Raw genomic sequence first — 26,973 nt, 5'->3', positions numbered from 1 at the left:
AGGTAGGTGCTCAAGGCCTGACCTGGCCCAGGCTGGGCTGGGGTTCTACTCCACATCAACAAAGAAATGCTCTGTGAAGATGCCGACACAGGACCCGTGAGGATGACTTCCTCTAGAGGCAGCTGGGGGAGGATGGGGGAGGAAGTGGGGGGGATGCCAGGTACCTCCCTGCAGTGCCAGGAAAAGGAGGGGCGAGTGCCCCGGCCCCCTGGGGCCCTGTTCTGGTCAGCACGGACTTCAGGGAATGACAGCACGGATGTGCGGCCTCGGCAGGGGAAGGGGGCAGCTCTTGTTGGGGCGTCACACAGGGGTTCACATGGGGGCCCCACGAGAAGCCCAGAGAGAACACACAGTCTGCAAGCGGAGCTTCCAGGGATACACACTTCCTAAACTTCTTCTCTTATAAATATGCATCAGAACATTTGATAACACAAGCAAAGGGCTCTGAAATTAACTTAAAATTAAACCAAGACTGAATCTCCTGCACTCCTAGCAGGAAATTCACCTAAAATGCTTGAAGGCGGCAACAGCAGCCACGGGCTCTCAGGCCCTGTGGCCGCCTCAGTCTCGGGGCACCTTGAAATGGTCCTTCTCTTTGCGGATGGCCCTCATGGTGGTCACAGGGTCCGTCTCGCCCGCGTGCTGCTGCACGGTCTTCTCCCTGCGGAAGCAGAGCACCAGGCTGCAGGCTGCACACCGTGCAGGCCAGGCCCACTGCCCCTCCCAGAGCACCAGGGAGGAAAGGAGCTGGGAGGAGTCGGGACATTCTTAAAATGAAATGTGACGACCAACAGCCAACTTAGGTGTTCCTCACTGTGGAAGACGCGCTGGCCAAGCCCAGTCTGCCAGTGACTCAGAGAGTGGGGACACCAACTCCACACTGGCATCCAGCGCTGCCCAGGTGGCACAGCACCACAGGGCTCCCTGAGAACGCACCTGGCCTAAGGATCCTGACTCCGGGGTCAGAGAGGACCCCACATTCTTGCCAGAGTGCCAAAGAAAGCATCCCTCTGACTTTTAAGAAAAAGTATCTGATTCTTTGGCTACAGTTAATAAAAATTTCAGGGCAGTCTCCCCTAGCATTTGGGATCTTTAGAAGCAGTTTCGATGAGTGGACATTGTTCAGCTGTGCTTGAGGGAAGCAGAGGCGAACACGCCCCAAGATGGGGTGGGGCCCCACCTGCCATACCCTCACCTCACTCTCATGAACGGGTTGTAGGTGAACTCCTCCGCAATGGTGGACGGCACTGTGGGCTCCCCAATACCGTACTTCTCCTGCAAAAGAAACACATCACTTTAACACAGAAACTTCTAACAGTGACATTTCAGAATACCTTCTAGCAATCTTAAAACATTCTCTGACCGAGAAGGCAAAGTGAGCAGAATCAGGTCAATGCAAGGACTTGAAGACGTGGTGTTTCAGCTGCCATCCCTCCTTCCCTTGCTAGCTTGGTGGTGGAGGGGGACATGGAGCTTTCTTTTTATTAATATGAAGTTTATGTTTTACATTACAGAAGTAATCAGCAAAAATGCAGGAAATATAGAAAAGAAGAAAACACCCACAGCCGCATCCCCAGCTCAGCGTGTGGGTCACGCCTGGCACAGCCGGGACAAAGAGCAAGGTGACAGGTGCCTGGGGTCCCTCCCCTGGGATGAGATCCCCCTGTAAGGGTGCTGAGCTCTCATCACATGGTGTTGGGCAGGGCTTCCCCTTCACAGGCTCCCAGGAAGGACCCAGGAAGAGCCCTCAGCAGGCACCTGGTCACCTCCCCTGGGGATGATCTCACTCCTGATCAACACTGAGCAGGGCAGACGGAGAGAAGACGCAAACCGGGCCATCTGGCCAACTGTTAGCTCCTACAGAAACTCCTACAGGAAGAAGGTCAGAGTTAGCAGCTGGGGGTCTCCACCCTCCCCTGCCTTTCTACTGCTAGGCTAACCTGGAGGGCCACAGGGCCAGAGTTTGGGTAGTAGTTGTCGACACCTACACCCAGGCCCTCAGACCCGAGGGTCCTGATCCCCTTGATGCCCTTGAGCAATGGCATCAAGAAGTAATCCTTCAGGGGGCCAGCCCAGTGGCGCAAGCGGTTAAGTACGCACGCTCCGCTGTGGCGGCCCAGGGTTCGCTGGTTCAGATCCCGGGCACGCACCGACGCACCGCTTGGCAAGCCATGGTGTGGCAGCGTCCCATATAAAGTGGAGGAAGATGGGCACAGATGTTAGCCCAGGACCAGTCTTCCTCAGTAAAAAAAGAGGAGGATTGGCAGATGTTAGCACAGGGCTGATCTTCCTCACAAAAAAAAAAAAAAAGAAGTAATCCTTCAAAGGCTGGAGGTGTGTTGAGTAGGGGTCTGGTGGGAGATCAAGATGAAGGCTTATTGCTAATTTCTGATCTTTCCCTTCTGGTGAGAACAAGCTTAGAATGTTTTATAATATTCCTTGTGCTGCCTCCAATATTCTCACTCCTCCTAAGAAATCTTCCTCCACCGCCTATGAGGAAAGAAGATTAACTCTCCTGAGGGTCATTTTAAAACAAGGCCTTACATGTGTAGTTGGGGGAGTGTAAACCGTCATAACCTTTTGGATTATTTATTAAAATGAGTGTTAACATGTAGCGATGTTTCCTACAGAAGCACAAAGCACACAGAAACATAAAGACTTATTATGTATGAGGATGCTCACTGCAGCACAGTTCAAAACAGCAAAAAAGTTAGAAACTCTAAATGTCCTCCCTAATGGGATCAGTAAAGTGATTTATGGTGACATCCACACATTAGCATATTCTACTTATTAGAAAGAGTGAAAGTAAGATGGATGGATAAATAGTAATAAAATAAGTATAGTAAAATGTTAATAGTAGAAAGTAGGTGTTGGGTATATGAATGTTCACAATGAAATTCCTTCCACTTTTCTATATATGTGAAAATTCTCATAATAAAATGTTGAAAAGACTAAAAACGTTTACCAAAATTCAATATAACCCATGTGTCAAAGAAGAAATTACAAGGAATATTTTTTAAATATTTCAAACTGAAGATAATGAAAATACAACATATCATAGTTTGTGGGATGCTGCTAAAGCAATACTTAAGGGTAAGTTTTTCGCTTTAAATGCTTATATTAGAAAAGAAGAAAGGTCTAAAAACAATGACCTTGGATTCCATATTAAGAATCTATAAAAAGAAGAGCAAAGTAAATCCAAAGTAAGTAGAGGAAGCAGTTAAAAAAGATAAGAGCAATCAGTGCAATGTATAAACAAACAAGGAAAACTAAGGCAAAAGTTGTTCTTTTAAAAGATCAACAGAATTGAAAAAAATGACGAAGAAAAGAACATAAATTGAAGAGGGGCCATCACTACAGATCCAACAGATACGGGGGGGGGGGGGAGGGCGGTATCGTATTGATCTAATTGATCTAAAAGTAAAAGCTAAAACTTCCAAAAGAAAACATAGAAGAAACTTTTTTCACCTTGGGAAAAGCAAATATTTCTTAGATTGGAGACAAAAAGTATGAACCATAAAAGAAAATTAATATACCGGACTTTATCAAAATTAAAAATGTTTGCTCTTCAAAAGGCATTGCTGAGAAAATAAAAGGTAAGCACAGAATAGTAGAAACTATTCACAATACATATATCTGACAAAGAACTTGATCCAGAATATACTTAAAAAAAATCTTATTATTCAATAATAAAAAGACAATCCAATTTTTTAAATGGGCAAAAGACTTGAACAAACACTTCACAAAATGGCCAATAAGCACATAAAAAGATGTTCAACATTATTAGGCACTGGAGAAAAGCACATTAAAACCACAATCAAATACCACTACATACCAATTAAAATGACTAAAATTAAAAAGACTGACAGTATTGTCAGAGGATGCAGAACAACTGGAACTCTCATACTCCGCTGATAGGAATGTAAAATAATACAACCACTTAGGGAAACAGTTTGACAGTTTCTTTACAATTCAAACATACACCTAATACAACCCAGCCATTCCACTCCTAGGTATTTACTTAAGATAAATTAAAACATATGTCACACAAAGACTTGTACATAAATGTTCATAGCAGTTTTATTCACAATAGCCAATAAATGGAAGCAACACAAATGTCTATCAACAGGTGAATGGATAAACAAAATGTGGTATATCCAAACAATTGAATACTATTCAGCAATAAAATGGAAGGAACTACTGATACATGCAGCAACACGAATGAATCTCAAAATCATTCTGTTGAGTGAAAAAGAGATACAAGAGTACATATTGCATAGTTCCATTTATATAAAATTCTAGAAAATGCAAACTAAGCTTTAGTGGCATGCAACAGATCAGTGGTTGTCTGGAGCCAGGGCAGAGAGAATGTGGCATGAGAAAGCTTTTGGGGTTGCTGGAAATGTTCTGTATCTTAACTGTAGTGGTAGTTGTTTCATTGGTATATACATGTCCAAATTCACTCAATTGTTCACTTTAAACTGATGCAGTTTATTACATGTGAAGCAAACCTCAATAAAAGGGAAGGGATATTAAAAAAGGGAACAGTATGAAGACTATGTCAACAAATTTGCAAACCTTGATGAAATGGAAAAATTCACTGAAAGACACAAGTTGCTAACAAAACCAACTCAAGAAGATATAAAAATCTACGAGTCCTACACATATTAAAGAAATTAATTCATAATAAAAATATCTTTCCACAAAAAGAAGTCAATGTCCAGATGGCTTCATCAGTGAATTCTAACAAATATTAAAGGAAGAAATAATAACAATCATAGAAAAACTCTTTCAGAAAATAGGAGAAGGAAATACTTTCCAACTCATTTTATGAGGCCAGCATTACCCTGATGTTAACACCAAAGAAAGACATTACAAGAAACTAAAACTAAAGATCAATATCCCTTATGAACACAGACATAAAAATAGACTTTAGCAACATAATACACTAAGACTAAGGTTTATCCAGAAAGCAAGGTTGGTTTAACATTTGAAACCAATTGATGTACTCCACTACATTAACAGAGTAAAAGAGAAAAAAAACCATGATAATATATGAAGAAAAATCATTTGGAAAAATTCAACACCCACTCATGATAAAAACTCTCAGAAAACCAGGAATATAAGTGAACTTCATCAACCTGATAAAGAGGATTTACAAAAAACCCACAGCTAATATCATACTTAATGGTGAAAAACTGAATGCTTTCCCTCTAAGACTGGGAAAAAGCCAAAGATGTCCACTCTCACCACTTCTATTTAATGTTGTACTGGAGATCTTAGCCAGTGCAATAAGGCAAGGAAAATAAATAAAAGACATATAGATTGGAAAGGAAGAAATAAAACTGTATCTATTCATTGATGACATGATTGTGTGCTAAGCAATCCATGAAAAAGATGCTAGAATAAGTGAGTTTAGCGAGGTCACAAGGATACAAGGTCAAATAAAAAAATCAAGTGTATTTCTAAAGACTATCAACAAATAACCAATTACAATAGAATCCAAAAACATGAAGTCCTTAGGGATACATTTAACAACACGTGCAAGATCTTTAACACTAAAAATTACAAAATATTGCTGAGAAAAACTAAAGACCTCAATAAATGGAGAGGTATATCATATTCATGGAAAGACTCAAAATTGTTAAGATCTCAATTCTCTCCATATCTTTTGTTACAACATAGTTCCACCAAAAGCCAAGCTGACTTTTTTGTAGACATTTACATTCTCCTAAAACTCATATGGAAATGCAAAGGACTTAGAAGACCCCAACCAATTTTAAAAAAGAATAAAGTTAGAGGATTTATACTACCTGATTCCCAGACTTACGATAAGCTACAATAATCAAGACAGTGTGTAACTGATGCAAGGATAAGTCACACAGATCAAGGGAACAGAACAGAGAGTCCAAAAATAGATTCATGCCTGCATGGTCCATTTTATTCAGCAAAGATGCCAAGGTAATCCAATGAGAAAAGGACAGTCTTTTCAACAAACGGTGCTGAGCAACTGGGTGTCAATACACAAAAACTCAACTTCTACTCTTACCTTACACCATACACAAACATTAACCTGAAATGGATCAGTGACCTAAATATAAATCTACATAAACATAAAAACTAAGACTATACAACTTCTCAGAGGAAAGATAGGAGAAAGTCTTTGTGATGCAGAGGTATGCAAAGATTTCTTAGATAAGACACAAAAAGCATTAAAAAAATTAATAAACTGAACTTCACCAAAAGTATAAACTTTTATTCTTTGAAAGATACTGTTAAGAAAATGGAAAGGCAAGTCACAAACTGGGAGAAAATATTTGAGATATATATCTGACAAAGGCTCGTTTCCAGAATATATAAGGAATTCTTACAACTCAGAAAGAAGACAACCCAATTTTTAAAATGGACAAAAGATATGAACATACACTTCACAAAAGACAACATATAAAAGGCCAATTAGCACATGAAAAGACGCTCAATTTCATTAGCCATCAGAGAAATGTAAATTTTAAAACCACAATGAGATACCACTACACACCTATTAGAATGGCTAAAATTTAAAAAATCAACAATACCGAGCGTTGGTGAGCACGTGGAGCAACTGAAACTCATATGCATCGCTGGTGGGAATGCCAAACGGTACAACAAATTGGAAAACAGTTTGGTAGTTTCTTAAAAGTTAAACATACACTTACCATACAACCCAGCAATTCCACTCTTAGGTATGTACCCACAAGCAATGAAAACATGTGTCCACACAAAGACTCGCACACAAACGTTCATAGCAACTTTACTTATAATAGCAAAAACTGGAAACAATCCAAGTGTCCATCCACAGATGAGTAGATAAACAAATTGTAGTATATCCATACGAGGCACAACTCAGAAATAAAAAAGAACATGACGAATCTCAAAACATCATGCTGAGCAATAGAGCCAGACACAACAGACAGATGTTATATGATTCCTTTTATATGAAACACTAGAAAGGAGTAATCTATCGTGACAGAGAGCAAATCAGCAGTTGAGGGGACTGAATGGGAAAAGGCAAGGGAATCTTTTGGGGTAGTGGAAATGTTCTGCATCTTGATGGTGGCTTACCTGGGTGCATAGACTGTCAAAATTCATTGAACTATATACTGTTCACTCAAAACAGGCACGTTTTATTGTACATAAATTATCCTCAATAAAGATTCATTTTTAAAAAGCAGATAACCAGGAAAAGAATGAATCTAATATGTATGGATTGCTATGGAAAGAGCAGTAAGAAGTGTTAAGTGAGAAGGAAGCCACAAAACAATAAGTATAGTTTTTTATATTAAGAAAAGTTTTCATATATACACACTGTAAAAAATGGGATAATATTTATCAACTGATGAAGGTAGTGTTGAATTTTTATAAGAATTATTTTGTAAGCCCACCCCCAAAAATTGATAAATATGCTCAACAAAAACAGGTGATTTATTAACAAAAACACAAAACTCTATGAGGTAGTGTTACTCACTGAACTCAGCAGAAGGGAGCCCAGCACCTGAGGCCTCCCAAGGGTGTGTGTTTCTTACGGACACCATTTCTCAGTGACTGCAGGGGCAGACAGACCCCTGATCCAGGAGAACCTCCTCAGCCCAGCCACCTGCAGCAGCATTTCCAAACGCCTCACAGAAGACACCTCCAGGACAACAAGCCAAGCCCTGGGCTGAGCGTAGAGCACACTGGGGGCCATCGCTGAAATAAATGCCTTTCAGACAAGCAGCCTCCAGGGAGAATTCTACCACTCTGAGGAGAGCACAGGGGCAGTTTCCCCAAATGAGAAGGCTAAGGTGCTGCCACACGGTGCCTTCAGACGCTGCGGTCCAGGACGTGGGAAATGGGCCGGGGACCTGTAGCTTGAGCCTTGCCTGGGCGCTTGTCAGAAATGCAGAATCCCAGGTGCAGCCTGGACCCACTGAGTCAGAAAGGATCTTAACAAGACAACCGGGGCTTCCTTGCGCAGTTAGTTGGGCTGGTCTAAAACCCAAATTGTTCACCAGCCCGAGGAGCGCTTTCTGCCCACTCTGTGCGTCCAGGGAAGTCACTTCACGGTGACTGACCCACAGGATGTGCTCCGAAGTGCATCCCACTCACCTTGGCCCAGGCCAATTTCTCCTGAATGGCGGCATTGTTGGGCTCCACATGGCGAGCAAACTTGAGGTTGTTGATGGTGTATTCGTGGCCACAGTACACTCTCTGAGGAAAAAGCCAAAACTGTGAGCTCTGAAGAGACTCATTAACTGGCCCTCAAACCCCTCAGAGATGGGCACAGAGGAGCCCTTGCCTGGGTCCAGCTAGCAACACCCACGGAGATGTCCCTCAGGACAAGGATACTTATTGCGTGTTATGTTAAACAAAAATAAAAAGTACATTAAAACAGAAACCACGCTTCCAGAGGAAATGCCTCTGCCTTCGTGCTTTTCCCAACACGCAGGAGAGGCCTGTGTGGCCACAGTGGGGGAGCCAGGCTGTGAGGGCTGATGGCCCCCAAAGAGGCCAGGATGGAAGGTGAGGGGACAGAGAGAGAGAGTGCAGGCAGTGCCCTCACACCGCCCTAGTCACAGTGAGCTCGATGGCGGGGCAGGGGGGCTGCCTACTGTGTCTGGAGGGAGCCGGCCCAGGACCTCGAGCAGGGCTTTGTACATCTCATCCGCCGTCCCTTCGTAGAACTTCCCACAGCCAGCCACAAACAAGGTGTCACCTGAAAAACAGCACAGCTACGGAGCACTGGAAGGGCTACTAGCAGGACGTACCCCCTTGAGGGGTTGAAGGTCAGCTCCCAGGTGATGCTGACCACCCCACCGTCCATGGGCTGCACCCACAGCCAGGGCTCCGCTCTGACCCCTGGGCTGACCAGGACACAGCCCCAGACCTGACCTCCACCCAGGTACCTGACAGGGCCCAAAGACGACCCACAACTCTCAGTTCCCACCCTCTCCAAACCTCTTCCCTCAAACCTCACTAACTGGCAGCACCAGCCCCTCAAACAGCTATCCAAACCCAAACCTTCGGGTCAGCCTGACTCCTCCCTTCACTGCCCAGTCCTATCAGCCATAGCCCTGAGGCTCCCAAAACCCAGCCCTTCTCCCCACCTGCCCAGTAGCTCCCTCCCAGGCCCAGACTCCTTGTGTCTTCCCTTATCCCGGCAGCCAGCGTGATCCTGTAAGGACCCCCACTGGGATCTTACCGGCCCCTGCCTGGGCCCTCAGGGAGCCCCTCATGGGGTACTACAGCCCACAAGGGCCCTCGAGACGTGGACTTGCTGCCTCCCACTCACCCCCTTCCTGCCTCAGCCCTTTAGCATGTCCCCTCCACCTGACACCCACCTGGTCTCTACTCTACACACTGCTGCTTCCCTCTCCTGGGTGTCTTCCCTGAGAATGAGCTCTGTGCCCAGTTGAAACCCACGGCGCATTTGTTCTCCAGGCCCCTGCGGTGGGCAGAGCCTGGGACCCCACGATGTTGAACGACATTCCTGCTCCATCAGCATCTGCCAGGCCTCTCCCCAGGGAGGCCCGGGCCCACACCCCAGAACCATGGAGCCATCCCAGGTAGGAGCCAAGGCCCACCTGGTGGGAGTGGTGCAGCACGGCCCCCTCAAAACAAGACAACAGGACGAGGCCTGTGAGCAGAGCCTCAACACACAGAACTGGGGCTCTGTCCCTGAAGGACCCTTCAACCTCGAATCTAGGGACCAGAGAGGGGTCAAGGAGACCCCAGAGGAGGACAGGCCACGTACAGGCGCAGGAGGCTGCAGGGTCTGGTTCTCCCTCCAGGGACGAGCAGCACCTGCTATTTCCACACCCAGGAACTTCACGGGGCCTCCTGACGCTGCGGGGAGCCAGCCTGGGCCTCTTCCTTTTGGGGGCCAAATCCTCACTGGCAGCATCACAGCAGCAAGGACACTGAGAGACCCGGGGCCCCCCATGCCTCCCCGGGCAGCCAGGACCACCGTTCTCCTACACCCCCAGCCTCCCACTGTCTCCCTCTCACCCTCCCACATTATCTGCCAAGAGCGCCTGGGGGCGTCCCAGCTCCATGGCAGGCCACTCCTCCACCCCAAGCTCTGCAGAGCCAGCCCACCTCCACACACCCCCGGACTTAGCCCACGGTTCTAGCATCCACTGTGGCCTCCTCTTCCCCAGCCACCTGAGCTACTCCCATGGCCTTAGCACTCACTGCCCTGAGCTGGGGTCCCAAATCTGAGGTCCCAGACATCGACCTCTCAAACACAGAGATCCCACCAGCTGACATCACAGCACCCTGCTCCCACACCCAGGCCTGTACCCCAGGCCACCTTGCGCTCCTCCTCCCCTGTCTGTCAGCACCTAGGCCTGCCCACCACATCCCAGGCTGCAGCCACACCCTTCTCTGCGCTGTCACCTCCACTTATGTCCTTCTTCCTCGGCTCGGCTCGCCCCGGAGGGGAAGTGAGTATGGCCCTTGGTCACTCAGAGCCGGGCCTGAGGCCACCAATCACCTCACCTCTGGACACTGCAGGTTCCTCAGCTATGCGCACACAGGCCAGCCAGGGCCCTGCTGTACTGTCCTGTTTCCCACACCATTAGTCCTCACTGTCGATGCCCCAGACACCTTAGCTTCACCACTGAGGACACTGGACAATTTTCATGTATTTATTATAAAAGTTACCCACAAGACAATGCACTCCTCTGCCAGCCGCTGTCACTCAGACAACAGGATCAACACGTGCAGGACATGGTTCAGGGTCAGTGTCTGGTGGCAGTCAGCCTTCCACAACACGTTCCAAAGCGGGGACGCAGCTTCTAATATAGGCGCAGTCCCAAGGGCGCCCAACGGGCCCGTAAGCTCCCCCAGGTCCTGACAACCCCGAGAGCAGGCACTGCCATCCTACCTGCCTGATGGGCAGACCAACATCTGGGGGTTTACACGGCGTAGTAACAGGAGCACGGACGCACTGGAGTGTACCAGGCCCAGCAGCAGTGTCCCACCCCACACCTCACGCCCACCACCACTCTGGGGGAGACTCCACTTACACCACCTGCTCACCTGCTCTAGACCACGGTGCCACAAGGCCCATGGTGAGGCCTGGGGCACCCACAATGTGCCCAGGGTCCCAGCACCTGCGCTTGGGCCTCAGCTCAGAGCCTGCACTGCCTGCTACTGCAGTGAAGACACTGAAAACAGCTGTATTTTTTAAAATAAACTTAGATTTGGGGATAATTTTGGATTTACAGACAAGCTGAGGAGCCAGTCCAGAGGCCCCGCCCACCCCCGCACGTCTATGTCTCCATTCGTGTTAACGTCCGACGTCACCTGGGCACTTATCAAAATGAAGAGCCCGTGTTCGCACGTGCTATTTACTCCACTCCACTGAGGACTCCGCGCGCATCTCGCACAAACGCCCTGTTTCCCATTGCAGGACCCACTCCAGGAGCCCACCTTGCATCTAGACACTGTATTTGCAAACAAACTCACGCTGCAGTTCTAATATCAAGACTGTAACTTACATCTCTAGAAGACTCAGAGCTTAAAAACTGTCTATATTCACTGAAAAAGGTAAGGTGGAGGGGAACTCCACACACTAACAGGCCTGCTCCACTGGGGTAACACACTCCCAGCTGTTCCTGCTCATCCACGGCCACTGGCTCACGTCACCCTGAATGCCCAGCCATCACACGGCTGTTCCGCCTCACAGCTTCCCCAAACAGCATCAACATTCTTTCACTTTCTCTCAGAGGGGAAAAATACCTCCGATTGCTGGAAAGGCCTGCCTGCCCCAACTGAGTGCTGCTCCCACAGCCTGATGCCGGGCGGGGCTCCACAAACCCCACTGATGGTCACGGCTGCCGCAGCCTGCAGCCACCACCGAACTCACCCACCACCACCGTCTGAGCTTGTCGGAGCCTACTGTGGAGGGCCCCCTGGCCACGGGCTGGCCACTGGACCCAGCTGAGCTCTCAGGCCCATGGAGGGATGGGGCAGCATGAGCGCTCGACACACAAGACGAGTCTGGCTGACTCCACTCAGAATCTCCCTCAGAGAAGCTTGCTGCCCCCCCACCTTGCCCACCTGTGTGCTTCTGCAGATGGTGGGGGCTGGGACTGCATCCCCACCAGGCACAGTCTCTCAAGGAAAGACTTGTCCCCTGGGCACCTGACAGTGGTGACCAGGATCAGAGGGAGCAAACAGGCCAGCCCCACCAGGAGCACCACTCCCCCAACCCCCACATCCACCAGGCCTGCCTGTGCCCTGGATGTGTTTGAAGCTGAGCCCCAGGCTCCATCCTGAGGGCTAAGGTCCTCCTCACACAGTCCTGGGAGTCTGCCTGGTAAGAAACGCTCGGCTTGGGCCGGCCCGGTGGCTTAGTGGTTAAGTGCGCGCGCTCCGCTACTGGTGGCCCGGGTTCGGATCCCGGGCGCGCACTGATGCACTGCTTGTCCGGCCATGCTGAGGCCGTGTCCCACATACAGCAACTAGAAGAATGTGCAGCTATGACATACAACTATCTACTGGGGCTTTGGGGGAAAAATATATAAATAAATAAAAAATTAAAAAAAACAAAACAAAACACTCTGCTTTTCTGTCCAGGTTTTCAAAGACATCCCTAAGCCAAGAGGGTCCTTGCAAAGAACACCCGACCCCCAGCACACACACCTGAACGCTCACCTGTGAACACAGCAGGGGGGTTGGAACTGTCTGGCTTGCTCACAAAGTAGCAGATGTGTCCAGAAGTATGGCACGGTGTCGACAGGCACTTGATGTTGAGAGACCCCACCTTAAACAAAGCACACACTGGCAAGTGCCCCCTGAGTGCCAGGAGACTGTCCTAGGCTCACAAGTACATGGCTTGCTAGGCCAGCAGAATTCTCAGACCCCATGCCTGCCCACAGCAGGAGCTCCCAACGTGGGCAAGGGGGCTTCCATTGCCACTGGTCCATCTAGCAGGAGGTGGACCTTGCTGGTGACCATGGGACTCAGTCCTCGAGAGCACTCCCAGGTACAGGGATCACCCTGGACCCTGGTGTTTGCTGGCGTGCAAAACCAAGGGGCTTTGTTTTCTCCCTCAAAATCAGGCCAGATCTGAACCAGGTGTCTTACTAGAAAAGACACTTCTCCTTCTTAGGTGCTTGGGTTTTGGTTTTGTTTTTATTCTGTCTCCACCTCCCCACTGAACTTTTTACTCAAAAATGTTCAAACCTACAAAATAGCTGCAATATATAAAGATGAACATCTGTGTGACTTTCCCTGGCTCCCCAGATGCTAACAGTTCCCACATCTGGAGCATGTGCTCTCTCCACATACTTGAAGTCACACACATCCTGCCAAATCACCCCTAAGAACTCCAGCTGCATCTCCTAAGAAAAGGACGTCCTCCCACATAACCTCACCACCATCATCACATCCAGAAATCTAACACCGATGTGAGAGTACGACCCCACATAGAGTCCATACTTAAATCTCCCCAATTGTCTCAAAACTGGCCCTTCTAGCTTCTCTCCATCCAGTCACCATTTGCACACTGATTTGCTTGAGGCGGTCTTGACAGACCAGATGTCCAGGCCCAGGCAGCCCTGAGGCCTGCCACGCATTCACAGGTTAGGCCATCTCCAGAGCCCAAGTCCTCAAGTGCCCCTCAGGGTCCCTGGGGTATGGGAGGGGACAGCAGGAGGGGGAGGCAGTGTTCCCACTATTCCCCCTCCCTACACTCTGCTCTAGGGCCTGGAGTCCCGCAGGGCCACGTTTGAGCCCATTCTGTCTGCTCACTCCTCACCTGCAGTGTGGACAGGTGAGTGACCTTGTGAGTCAGGGCCCCGATCCGGTCATCGCCCCCATACACCTTCAACCCAGGCTCCAGCTTGACCAGCTTCTCGTTCCCACCAGCGTGGTCCCTAGAAGTCAAAAAGGAGACGTGGGGCTATGCTAAACAAAGCGGGTTTGCTTGCTTTTAAACCCTGACCACACGGAATTTCTATTTTGCCCAGTTATGTTTCTCAGAAGTAGAAATGCTTCTTCCAGCACAGGAAACTGGCTTCTTGTCTGTCACTTGGCTCCACTGAAAAGAACATTCTCAGACACCCCATTACCAAGTGAGGCACTTCCACACCCCTGCCCTGTTGCTGCAGAAGCTTATGGAGCAGATGAACCAAATCACAAACACCTGGGTAATCCCTAAGCTTGTGGTTCCCAAGCTTTAGACACATCAGAGTCACCTGAGGATCTGTAAAAAGCTGACTCCTACCCCCACATCCTGATGCAGTTGGCCTGGGGGTGGCCTGCAGGACAGGAGTTTTAAAAGCCCCCCAGGTGATTCTGACACATAGCCTAGTTTGGGACCCACTGCCCTGAGCAGATCGCGAAGCGGTCTTCTAAGACAGCAATGCCCGGCCACCCGAGGGCAATTTGTTTGCCCAGGGACAGGTCAGCCTGGAATAACCTCCCCAGCTGACTCTAATGTGCAGCCCAAGTTGAGGCATCTCCGGGACATTCATCCACGGGCACCCAACGCTGCCCCGGGGTCAGTGTGACCTGCACTTCAGAAAGAGGGTCAGGAGAAGAGCTCCATTCCCAGGCTTGTGGGGCCAGAATTACACCAGCACAAGCCCAGCGGGACCCTGAACTCAGGGCGGGGCACGGCAGGGAGTGTCTGACACCAGAAGATCAGCATTTCCAGGACGAGGCGAGGGCTTTCCTATCGCCAAGGAACGCCTGCTCCTCACTACACATTCACCTAGGGCGTCCTCCGAGGGCCCAGAGATAACAGGAGGCCGCCCTCTGCTCCCCTCCCCTCCAAGGGCTGATACACACAGGCCGGCCACCGCCTCAGCACACTCATCGATCTGTGAAAACGTCACTGCCACCACCCGTAAGTGGGAGGGAGGCAGAGGCCAGCCCTGGAACTCAGTTTAGGGCCTCGTTTCGGGTTTTATGTTCTAGTACAAACATAAGGTGCTGAGATAAACCCCAAAGCATCGCAATGTCAGAAAAGTGTGGGAGAGAAGCAAACTGTGACAGGCTCAGGACGGGAAGTGGAGGCTCCGCACAGCCACAAAGAGGGCACCACAGAGGGGCGCCTCGGTGCAGCACGTGAAGATTTCCTGAAAGAAAGAGCGGCTGCTCTACGTAGTACAGGCCAAGGAGAAGCTGTACATTCCCATCCCTAATGTGTTCAGGAATTAATACCTGATGCCCCAAAGGCTGAATGACCCAAATATTCTCAGCAACTTAGTTATATCAACCAAGAAGTTTCCACCATTTAACAAAGTTTGCTCAAACCACATCCATCTGATACTCCCATAGAAAAGACAACAGGCCTCATTTTACCACAAGGACACACCCCTAACTCCACACAGGCTGAATTACAGCAAGATGCTACAGGCTCAGGTTCAAAGATGCTGGCTGCCCTCGGGCAGCTATTTGGAAAAGAAAATTCAGACCCAAATAACCACTTTTTTCTAGGTTTCAAGAGCCTCAAAAGTTTCAAAAACCCAAAAGAAGGGGCTTGGGCAAGCAACGTAGTCCTAAAACCCAAACACGGGTGCTTTTTTCATCCTTTAGCCTTCAAATATCAAAAAACCCACAACCTCTCCAAATATGGCTGCTGACTTTTAAAAGCACTAACGTCTAGACTAGTTTATTCCTTGACATCGAAGCCAATTTTTTATCACACAAGCCCAAGAGTTTTCAAAGACACTGCTGGAGGTCCTCCCATGGCAGAGGATCCATAGCACAACTATCTCCCCACGGAGCCCCCAAGTCACCAGACCCTATCACCAGGGCTGAGGGACGTGGGTCAGCAGCACGGAGGGCCTGGAAGCCTTCTCAGTATCCCACTGAGAGCTAACCTCAGCTGCATGGTGGACACAGCTGTAGGGGAAGAAGAGTTTCCAGGGCTCTGAGCCCCCAGGGCGAGAAGTGACCCAGGCTTCCAGCTGTGGGAGGGCCCAGAGAGCCTGCAGCACCCCTGCCTGGCCCGGTGAACAGGCACCTTTGAGGTGCGCATGGCACAGAGCTGTCAGGCCCAAGCAGCTCTGCTGGCATGGAAGAAGTTCAGCCTCCAGAGCACTTACCAGTGGTGGTGGGTGGTGAGCACTGTGGTCAGCTTCACGCCGTGCTTTTTCACCGTTTCTACAACCTGCAACCAAAAGTGAGGCAAGACACAGGCCACGGTCACACTCCCAGCACCAACTCGTCGGCCTGCAGGGCGGGGATACCCAGCGCAACCCAGGATGAGCCAGGAGGGGCAGGGCCCTGTCCTGACCCTGCCGACTCACCCGGACTCCAGGAGAGCAGGGTGAAGGTGGCCTTTTTTCTCTTGATCCACTTGGCAGCTCAGTCCCACCCACAACCTCTCCAAGCCCCTCCAGCTAAGGCCGCCACCAAGGGGCAGAAAGCCTCCAGGAAGAGAAGACAGTGCCAAGGAGGGCTCCTGCTTCTCCACGCCTGGGGACTTTACAGACAGAAGCCCTTTTCTCTCCACACCAAAGCCTTTGGCCAACTCCATCCCTCTCACTGGCCCTTTGCCCCAATAACCGAGTATCTGGACACTAGTTTAATTGTTTTTCAAAAGCCAAATGGATTAATTTCTGATTAGCTTCTGCCAAGTGGCAAGGACACCATGGTTATCAAACTCATCAGGGAATGAAGACGTGGTACAGGGGGCACACCTCCCACCTTCTGAGGCTGCACTGGGTCCACGATGGCAGCCTCCTTGGTGTCATCATCGATGATCAGGTACATGTAGTTGTCGGTCAGGGCAGGCAGTAACTCAACCTTCATGGTGCCCTCTTCCACCGTCAAGCTCTTCCTTAAATCCACGTGATGGAGAAGGTTTCCCAGCAGGGCTGCACCTGAAAACAGAATGCAGCTCCCGTCAGTGTTGCATGAGGCCACACAGGGCTGAGACTCCAAAACAAGCCCTCAGACCAGCAGTACAGACATCCCAGGGATTTGTCATCCCAGGGACACGCCACCCCAGGGACACAAGGCAGCGAGCATAGAAGCGTGACGCTCACCATGCCAAGTTTTCTAAGTTCCTTTGAAAGAGAATATTCTCATTTAATCACATCAATAAGGAAAAAATAGAAAATGATTCATGTTGATATTTATAGAAAACAGCTCTTTCAGACTTATGATCCTTCTTCTTTTTTTTTTTTTTGGTCAGGAAGATTGGCCCTGAGCTCACACCTGTGCCAATCTTCCTCCAATTTGTATGTGGGACGCTGCCACAGCATGGCTTGATGATCAGTGTGTAGGTCTGTGCCTGGGATCCAAACCCATGAACCCTGGGCCACTGAAGCGGTGCACGCAAACTTAACCACTACACCACCAGGTTGGCCCCGCTGGTTTTCTTTTTTGAGGGTTCTAAGAGGACAGAAGTGCCAGCTTGTGGCTGTGATTCAAACTACTGTCAGACATGACCACTGCCAGTCTGGGGGTGTCCACACCCGACTCAGAGAAAGGCCACGAAGAGAGGAACCTAAAGTGAAAGTACCACGCTGGGCATTTCCCGTCAGCACACTGCTGCCTCTCCAAGCTGACAGCCTGAGTCATGCACAATTACTCACAGTCCTTCTCAGGCCTCCAGCCAGAGGAGAAAATAATATTCACTTTCAAATGGCAGGAACTTGAAATGTGGATAATGCACAAAAACCACCAAGGTCTGAAAATGGGAGAGTTGGCCACAATTGTTCTAGATTTGAGTGTGCAGGATATCCAGCTGAGCCAAAGGACCCTGCCAAGGTGGGCCAGGAGTGACTGAGGGCCAAAAGCATCCTCCGCCCAGCAGACAGGTGCCAAAATATTTTCAACAATGAAGATGCTATTCACTCTAAAAACTCATGGAGGCCACAACAATACTTTAAGTCTTGGTGTGAAAGGGATTAAAACCACAAAAGGTGACAGAAGACAGCTATGAAATTCTGGCATAGGTGGTGGGATGGGGGTCTTTCGAAAAGGGATCTAGAAAGTAGGCAGTACTGACTGACGGACCACGTCTCCAGGGGCCATCTAATGTGAAATTCAACCTTATCTGCCACGGCCAAAGAAACTGCCTGAATTGTAGCTTTAATGATTACACAAAGATATCCAATTCCTCCTTTTCTTTGACAGCCAGCTGGGCCCTTCTCCTCATGCACAGCAAAACAAACATTTTTGTACGATCAAGTTTCTGTGATATTCTACCTCCCCTAAGCCTCAACACTATCTGAGCCCAAGGAGGACTATAGAGCAGAGAGTGCTGGGTGGGGGTGGGGGTGGGAAGAGAGTGGAAGGATTAAAACAGAACTCTGCCAGGCTGGGGGCATCCTCCTCAAAGAGGTGCCCCGTTCATGTATTTCCCAAGAGAACATTCCAGCACCGACCAGGGGAAGGAAACATTGTTGATAGCGTGTAGTCAGGCTTCTCTAGGTGCTACCAGAGCCTTGTGACCTGGGGAAGGTGCAGTTATTTCTGCTGGCACCACCAGAATCCTTAATCCTTTTCCAAACATTCTATCACCTAGCCCAACACTGCCTGAGAAATGCTCCCAGCTCACTGGTTTGAAACTGTGATATTCTGCATAAACAGAGGGCACAGACCTGCAGCCTACCGTCCAGGCGAAGTCCTAAGACGAGTTTTATTTGGGCTTCTCTTGAACTGGGCCCATCTTTCTGCATGGAGTCAAATGGCTGGGGTCCCCTTTGAATGAGGCAGCCACACGTTTGCCAGTTCCCTACAGTACCACTTACACTGCTGCCTGACTCCTGACACAAAAACTTAGCCCTGACACTTTGATGAGTGTCCCTAAATGGAAAAAAAACAGACTCTTTCCTCAGTAATGGTTACACATTACCCACTCCAGAAGCTCGACTGCTTTCAGCAAGATTTGGACATGGCCAAGGATGACTTCACTGCTTGCTCTATCTCCCTACCTAGTGCCCAGTGGTCCTTTAGCTACCTACTAAGCAGCTCCCAAAGACCCAGGGTAACCTACTGCCCCTATTGCCACATCAGTCAGATAAGATATCAGGAAAGAAGGACAAGGTGGTTTCAAAATCAAGGTCAAAGTACTCCAACAAAGCGGATAGAACCTAACAGCTGGAAGCACAGCCCTCGCAGGCCAGCGTCCAGCGCCTCTCATTTTAGAGGCGTGGATGGAGGCAGACCAGGGAGGGCCAGGGTCCCACAGCTCCCAGCACCCAGTCTTGGTGGAACCTGAGCACTGTTCCAGGGTTCTGTCCCTTGTCTCCACTTCAGAATTATGTGCCCCAGGTTTTTCTTGTCAGCCAAAGCTCACGTGAAAAGATGTGATTGACTTTGTGGGGAATATACACAGCATTCCACGGGGCTTTAGGCACAGTTCCATCACCCCAGGGCATTACGGGGTGTGTATGGAGTGGGGCTGGCTGCCGGCGACCAGGGCAGGCGAGGCTCGGAGACAGGCCGGCGCGCTCCTGGACGCACAGCCTTACCGAGCCCAATCCTGCAGCAGCCGCGCTGACACGGCACCCCCTCTGTCTTCAGCCCGCTCTGACTCAACCGCGGCGAGCCTGCCCACGTTGGCGAGGGTTAAAATCCTGCGTCAATAAAAACAACGTCAGCCGCAGGGCCGGCGACTCCCGCCGCCCCCACCGGCGCGGGACCAACGCCCGGCCCCGGCTGCCGGCGCCTCTGGAACCCTCCGGAGGGCGGCCGCCTAACCGTCACCCCGGCACGACGCCGACCAGGACCCTCGGACCGGGCGGCTCGCCGCGCCTCCGCCGACGGGGCCCCGCGCCCCCGGCCCCTGTCAGGCCCGCCCCTCGGTGCCCTGGCCGGCCTAGGCCCACCTACCCAGGCCGCGGCGAGCGCAGACGGCTCCCAGCGCGGCGAGGTTCCGGCGGCCCAGCAGCCCGCGGCCCAGAACCATGACCAGGGCGGCAGGCAGGCAGGCGGCTGCGCAAGGGGCGGGCCGGCACGCGCTGGCGCCGCGCGCCGCGGCCAATCAGCGCCCGCGCCCACACCCGTGCCCTCCTCTCGCCCCGCCCCCCGGCCAATCAGCGCCCGACTCGCGCCCCCGCCCCAGCCCCGGCCAATCAGCGCTCGCGTCCAAACCCGTGCCGGTCCCCCGCCCGGCTGCCGCGGGCCAGAGGGTCGGCTGGGACGTGGGCGGCGGTGGCGGCTCTAGTTCTGCGCCCCAGTCTCCGCCTCTCTGTGGGGGCCAGGCCGGCGTCCAGAGGCCGGGCAACCCCGAGGCAGCTGTTGGACAGAAGCCCAGGAGGCCGAGCGCCGCGACCCCGGCACTCGGCGGAGCGCCAAGCGGAACGGGCCGTCGCGAACAGGACAACTCTGCGAGGTAGTTGGTCCTCTCCGGGTAGCCATAAGCGTCAGGTGACCCGCCCGGCAAGGTCTCTGTGGCTCCGGGGTGCCGGGCAGGAGCCATGGCGGCTTGCAGGCCGCTGTCCCGTTTCTGGGAGTGGGGGAAGAACATCGTGTGCGTGGGCAGGAACTATGCGGACCACGCCAGAGAAATGCAGAGTGCCGTGCCGAGCGAGCCCGTGCTCTTTCTGAAGCCGTCCACCGCCTACGCCCCCGAGGGCTCGCCCATCCTCATGCCCGCCTACAGCCTCAACCTGCACCACGAGCTCGAGCTGGCCGTGGTGATGGGCAGGCGCGGCCGCGCCGTCCCGGAGGCCGCGGCCATGGACTACGTGGCGGGCTATGCTCTGTGCCTGGACATGACCGCCAGGGACGTGCAAGACGACTGCAAAAAGAAGGGGCTGCCCTGGACTCTGGCCAAGAGCTTCACGGCCTCCTGCCCCGTCAGCGCGTTCGTGCCCAAAGAGAAGATCCCTGACCCCCACAACCTGAAGCTCTGGCTCAAGGTCAACGGCGAACTCAGGCAGGAGGGTGAGACATCCTCCATGATCTTTTCTATCCCCTACATCATCAGCTACGTTTCTAAGATAATGACCTTGGAAGAAGGAGATATTATCTTGACTGGGACGCCAAAGGGAGTGGGACCCGTTAAAGAAAACGATGAGATCCAGGCTGGCATACACGGGGTCGTCAGTATGAGATTTAAGGTGGAAAAACTAGAATATTGAGTCTATACAAAGCACCCTAACTTTTTAACGTGTTTCAGAAGAGGGAGCAAGACAGAAGCAAGCATAGGTTATTAAATGTGACAATCCTTTAAAAGAAACCGATTTTTTAAATGATTGGATTGCTATGCCTCAACTCAAGGAAGATAGACCCTGCAAGAAAAACGTGATCTAGAAGAGCTGGGCCAGAATTGGAAATGAGAAAAGGTGTCTTCCAGGAAATAACGAGAATAAAGTATTCACGGTGCTTCCAAAGTGGAGAATCTCTGAAACCAAATTTTCAGAAGACTTACTTTCCTTTCCTACAAGTGGACTGGATAAGACTTTTCATTTGGTCATTCTGGGATCAGTAGTTCAAGACTTAAAATCTGCAGAGGAAGCTGAAAAGCATATTTCATCAGTGTTTCCCAGATTTCCTTGTTCATGAAAATCATCTGGAGGTACTCGTAAAAATAAAGATTTCCAAATTACTGGCCCATCCCAGGCCCAATGTATTAATTAATGGAATTAATCTCTGGCATTCCAAGTGATTCTTAACACAGAAATGTGGAAAAACACTACTCCACATATTCAGTTAATTAAAGTTGTATTTAATAAGTGAACAATTAATGAAGACCCCACTGGTTTACTTAGGGTGTGTACCCTGGCCCACAGATTCTGAGTTTGGGAGATAATTTTGAAACTATTGTTTTCCAAATAAATATGCTGTCTTTTGTGTGGCCTAAAAGTGTACTTTCTTCCCCCAGTGGTGGTTAGTGTTAAGGGACATCAGACCTTGGTCTTTGACCTTTGGCCCATGAGCACTGTGCTCTATTAACATTTAATCAGCACTTTCCCTCTTAACCAGAAATAAGGAGGCTTCAGGAAAGTTGAATGGTTTTTGCTGCTATTTGCTGTCACCTGCTCCCTTCTCTGACAGAAAGCTAGGTATCAGAATGCCTGGGGGAGTCCTTAAGGCTTAAGCAAGGACTCCTGCTGTTAGCGCAAACAGAAGGCATCTGCTGGCCCCTTGAAGAAAGCCAGAGAACATCTAATTTACTACTGATAGCTAACATTTACTGAGCACTTAGTACTACTAGGCACTATGCCAAGAGCCTTTTGTGTATTATTTAACCTTCAACAAAGCTGTAAGTTTGTTTTTTTACTGCCATCCCTGTTACCCAGATGAAGACATAAATTTAGAGGCTAGGTAGCCAGGCTCTACGGTCACTCAGCTGTGGCAGAGCCGCTCAAATGTAACCCAGCTATCCCAAGACCAGAACCTGAAGTCTTGACCACAATGCAGGCTGCATCTTATAAGCAGATATATTAAAAGATTAAAATATTTAGGTATTATGCAACCCCCACATTTAAATTATAATTTATTATGAGGAAGTGCTATAATTGGATTTGTTTATAAAATGTCATGCTGTCTTATCTCCTATCTTTTAATAAGGTTTCTTTTTAAAAATGCTTAAGCAATACATGTTTTATTACAGAAGAGTCAGAAAATATGGATATGCAAAAAAACAAAACACTCAAAATTTCATCCACCCAGAGATGCCCAAGTTAACCATTTGGTGTTCATTCTTCCAAATCTTTGGATTCTTCCAAATCTTTGGATGTAATTGTAATTTTTTAAATAGAATTTGCTCATACAATACACTTTTTAACCTGCTTTCTTCACTGTATGTCATGACTATCCATGTCAGTCGCCCCATTCTGCAGTACTGTTTTCAGTGATTGCATAAGATTCTGAAAGTCAGTCCTCCATTTTTGGCCATTGAGATTGTTTCTAATTATTTGCTAGTAGAATTAGCACATTTGTAGTTATTTCCCTTGGCTAGGTTCCCATAAGTGGAAGAGTTGAATCAAGGGTGTGCTCATATTGAAAGTATATTAATCTAGCTAGCAGATACAAGGTTCAGCTGAGACAAGTCTACTGAGCTGACAGACTTGAAAACAAGCTAAAGGTGTAAGGCAGGAGCAATGTTCACATGCAGCCCCCTTGGGTGGCACAAGCCAGCACCCAGATAGTGTACAGTGCCCCTGAGGTCAATGTTCATCACAGTGGTGTCACACGCTTTGCCACAAACAGCTGACATCAGCATTGCAGGTGCAGCACACAAAGTCTTTGGCTGCAAGAATCAAAAACTAAGAGATACCAATTCTCACAATTCCTGATACTGCTAAAATCACAGTAATCCTAATACTCAGAAGGTACATTTTCCCCCCAATTTTTTATTTTGAATAAATTTAAACCTATTATAAAGTTGAAAGACTAATACAATGAACTTCATGTACCTTTGGCTAGATTCAACAATGGTTAACATTTGCTATATCTGTTCTCTCTCTCTCCACACACACACACACACACACACACACACACACACGCACGCTTTGGAAAACTGAAAGTGGAAAAGAGTTGCAGAAACCTCTACCCTTTCAGCATGCATCTCCTGAGAATAAGGACATTTGCCTATATAGCCACAATACAATTATCATAACTTAAGAAAATAATCCAGGGGCTGGCCCTGTGGCTTGGCGGTTAAGTGCGCGCGCTCCGCTACTGGCGGCCCGGGTTCGGATCCCGGGTATGCACCGACAGACGCACCACTTCTCCGGCCATGCTGAGGCCGCATCCCACATACAGCAACTAGAAAGATGCGCAACTATGACAGACAACTATCTACTGGGGCTTTGGGGGAGGAAAAAAAAAAAAGAATCTATAATATATTAGTCCATACAGAGTATATAGCTTGACTTCTGTTCTTCTGGCATTTTTTTTTATTATTGTTCATTGCGCTTTTATGAAAAATGAATCTTCTACATCCACTTAGTATACTATAAACATCTTTCCAGGTCAGTGAATATAGATTTTTCATAATCACTTTTAATGGCTGTATCTTAGATCATGTACCCCAAAAATAGAGCCTTAGGTAGGGACTCTTGTTCAGGTGATTTATTAGGAGTGCTCTCAGGAGAAAGGAAGTGGAGAGGAAGCAGAAAAGGCAGGGAGAAAACTAAGAAAGAATGTGGTCTCAGAGCTGGAGGTGAGCTTCAGTCTGTTGACTATCCCAAGCGGAAGTCATTGCCAGAATCTGCTCCTCCACCCCTCCCATAACTTCCCCAGGTAATTCTCTGACCCACATAAAAGCTGAGGGATAGGTGCGTACCTGTAAGTAAAGGGGACCTAGGTGGGGCCCAACATTCCCCTACAGGTTGCATAGGTTTCAAATGCTTTGCTACTAGAAACAACGATGCAGGAAACATCCTCCATGTACATCATTTGGCACTTGTTTATTTCCTTAGGGAAAGTCTTAGAAGTAAAATTGATTAGTTCAATAGTTTGCACTTTAAAATTTTGATACTTTTTACCAAATTGTCCTGGGGAAAGGATATACTAATCTGTACTTGACAAGAGTGTTTAAGAATACCTTTTTACACATACTCTAGCCAACTGGGTATCATGGCTATGGTCGTTTTAATTTGAGTTTCTTTGATTAACAGTGAAGTTGACATCTTTTCATATGTTTATACTCAGTTATCTTTTTAACAAGACCATTGGGCACATTTTTGGTGTAAATGTTGGTGTATACCTTTGGTTTCAGAGAGGTTTTATATTTCCTTTCAATAAAGGGAATGAGTAAAGTAATTATAAGTATAATGATATAGTAAAAAAAGATTCAAACTATAAAAGCAGAATAGAATCCATACAACAAAAATATTGCCAAATACGAGTGCCAATGAAATTGCTATACCCCAACATTTACAATAATAACTGATACCTATTGATTATGTACTAAGTGCATGAGTCTAAGCACTTTACATATATTAACTTATTTAGTTTTCACAGTTGCCAAGAGAAGTTGGTATTGTTATCCCCATTTACAAAAGGGGAACTGCAAACTGAGAAGCTCAGAGCTGGAGCCCATCCTGGGAGCAGCAAATGGGGTTTGAGCCTGCAGCTACCGCCAATTCTACCTCCTCTAGCTGGACCTTTATGTCCCATCTATAAAATGGGCAAAATAATAGTACTTGTATAAATCGGATAAGTAAAGTGCTTATTACAATTGTCTGTCACATAAAAAGCATTCAATAATATTAGCTATATTATTGCAGCAATTTCATGTCTAGAAAGAAACTTATCCCAAAGAAATAATTAAGAATGTGGCCAAAGACTTAGCTATAGCTGTCATTTATAATAGCATAAAATGGGAAACATCTTAAATGTCAAACGGTATTGGATTGATTACATTTACTATCCTATACTCATATAAGGAAATGATATGCAGCAGTTAAAATTATGTTAGAATATTTAATGATAAGAAAAGTTTATTAAAAATTAAGTGTAAAAGCAGATTATAGTGTAACTTGTATTTGTAAATTATGTGTTTTTAATTTTTTTGTTTTATTTTGTAAATTATATGTTTTAACATAGAAAGATGGATAGATAGATGATAGTCAGGAGAGATGTATACAAAAATGTGGGATGCTTGTACACGCTTATTCATAGCAGCTATGATTGGCTAATCACAATAGCCAAAAGGGGGAAACAGCCCAAATGTCCATCAACAGATGAATGGATAAACAAAATGTGGTACATTCACACAATTCATACATACTACTCAGCCGTGAAAACGAATGAAATTCTGACACATACTACAACATGGATGAACCTTGAAAACATGCTCAGAGAAATAAGCCAGACACAAAAGGACAAATATTGTATGATTCCACTTATATGAGGTACCTAAAATAGTCAAACTCATAGAGACAAAGTAAATTAGAGGTTACGAGGGACTAGGGGAGGGACAAATGGGGAGTTATTGTCTAATGGGTACAGAGTTTCAATTTGTGATGATTAAAAAGTTCTGGAAATGGATAGTGGTGATGGTTGCACCACTATTGTGAATGTACTTAATGCCACTCAGTTGTACACTTAAAAATGACTAAAATGGTAAATTTTATGTGATGTATATTTTACCACAATAACAAAACAACAACAAAAACATATATACAAGAATATATTACCTACCAGTTAAAAAATTTGGGATGGATGATTATGAGTTTTCCTTTTTTGTTATCTATTATTTTCTAATTTTTCTACAATAAACATGTAAAACTTTATAATAAAAATATTTATATTGGGGCTGGCCTGGTGGCACAAGCGGTCAGGTGCACGCGCTCCGCTGGGGCGGCCTGGGGTTTGCCGGTTCGGATCCCGGGCGCGCACCAACACACCGCTTGTCAAGCCATGCTGTGGCAGCATCCCATATAAAGTGGAGGAAGATGGGCATTGATGTTAGCCCAGGGCCAGTCTTCCTCAGCAAAAAGATGAGGATTGTCAGATGTCAGCTCAGGGCCGATTTTCCTCATACACACACAAAAATTATAAAGCAAAAACAACCCCAGATTCCTCAAGATGAATAATAAATGGACAAATATATATTGTGTTTCTGCCACATGCAGCGTATTAAACAAAAAAACTCACCAAAGCAGAATTAGGAAAGGAAAATCTTATTGAAACGAACCACTAATAGAAGATTAGGAAAAATCATAGTCACCAAACTATTTATGTAAAGCAATATAAAACCTGTAGAGCAAGAGACGCTGGGACTAGGAAAAGCAGCCCCTGGAGAGTACTAGGGAAATGCAGATCCTCAACGGCGGTGTGAGTGGGGAGGGAGGGAGGGGTGGGGAGTGCGTATTGGTGTTGATGGTGCGGGATGCTTCTTTCTTTTACTGCTTTGAGTGCCTGCATTCTGGCTAATCTACAACCAAATTTAGATGTGAACCAATTTGTAATCTTCATTTCATAAATGTCTAAGTTAAGCTTTGTGAAGCACCTCTGATTCAGTGTGGCTTGACAGCTAGCCCTGTGTATTCCTATGTCATCAGACAAAATAAGCAATCGAGGTGT

At 47.9% G+C, this 26,973-nt stretch overlaps 2 protein-coding genes across 3 annotated transcripts; one reads left to right on the top strand and one right to left on the bottom strand.

The window, feature by feature from the left end:
- Positions 1-367: 367 nt before the first annotated feature.
- Positions 368-19,899, bottom strand: HAGH (hydroxyacylglutathione hydrolase). 2 transcript variants are annotated; one of them, XM_058570351.1, is made up of 9 exons: positions 19,822-19,899; positions 16,684-16,859; positions 16,080-16,144; positions 13,784-13,901; positions 12,679-12,787; positions 8,628-8,731; positions 8,125-8,226; positions 1,196-1,275; positions 368-661 (listed from the first exon to the last, which is right to left on the bottom strand). In XM_058570351.1, exons 1-9 carry the CDS (start codon positions 19,895-19,897, stop codon positions 562-564), a joined length of 930 nt encoding a protein of 309 aa, XP_058426334.1. In that variant the 5' UTR covers positions 19,898-19,899; the 3' UTR covers positions 368-561. The 2 variants fall into 2 exon arrangements, with proteins under 2 accessions (XP_058426334.1, XP_058426335.1); XM_058570352.1 differs by lacking the exon at positions 12,679-12,787 and having other exon boundaries at positions 577-661.
- A 230-nt stretch (positions 19,900-20,129) lies between these two features.
- FAHD1 (fumarylacetoacetate hydrolase domain containing 1) lies at positions 20,130-21,786 on the top strand. The gene has a single exon (XM_058570350.1). It carries the CDS (start codon positions 20,409-20,411, stop codon positions 21,072-21,074), a length of 666 nt encoding a protein of 221 aa, XP_058426333.1. The 5' UTR covers positions 20,130-20,408; the 3' UTR covers positions 21,075-21,786.
- Positions 21,787-26,973: the final 5,187 nt, after the last annotated feature.

Source organism: Diceros bicornis, chromosome 26 (genome assembly GCF_020826845.1).
Source record: "Diceros bicornis minor isolate mBicDic1 chromosome 26, mDicBic1.mat.cur, whole genome shotgun sequence".
Lineage (NCBI taxonomy): Eukaryota > Metazoa > Chordata > Mammalia > Perissodactyla > Rhinocerotidae > Diceros > Diceros bicornis.
Note: the sequence above shows the minus strand (reverse complement) of the source record. Positions and strands in the feature narration are given on the sequence as shown.

Bases quoted from the DNA above. Each gene is read 5' to 3' on its own strand.
- FAHD1 (XM_058570350.1), top strand. From the start codon at position 20,409: ATGGCGGCTTGCAGGCCGCTGTCCCGTTTCTGGGAGTGGGGGAAGAAC.
- HAGH (XM_058570351.1), bottom strand. From the start codon at position 19,897: ATGGTTCTGGGCCGCGGGCTGCTGGGCCGCCGGAACCTCGCCGCGCTG. The intron at 16,860-19,821 runs GTAGGTGGGCCT...TTCTGTTTTCAG, and splicing joins CTGCGCTCGCCGCGGCCTGG to GTGCAGCCCTGCTGGGAAAC. The intron at 8,227-8,627 runs GTAGGCAGCCCC...CTTTTTCCTCAG, and splicing joins GCCGGCTCCCTCCAGACACA to AGAGTGTACTGTGGCCACGA.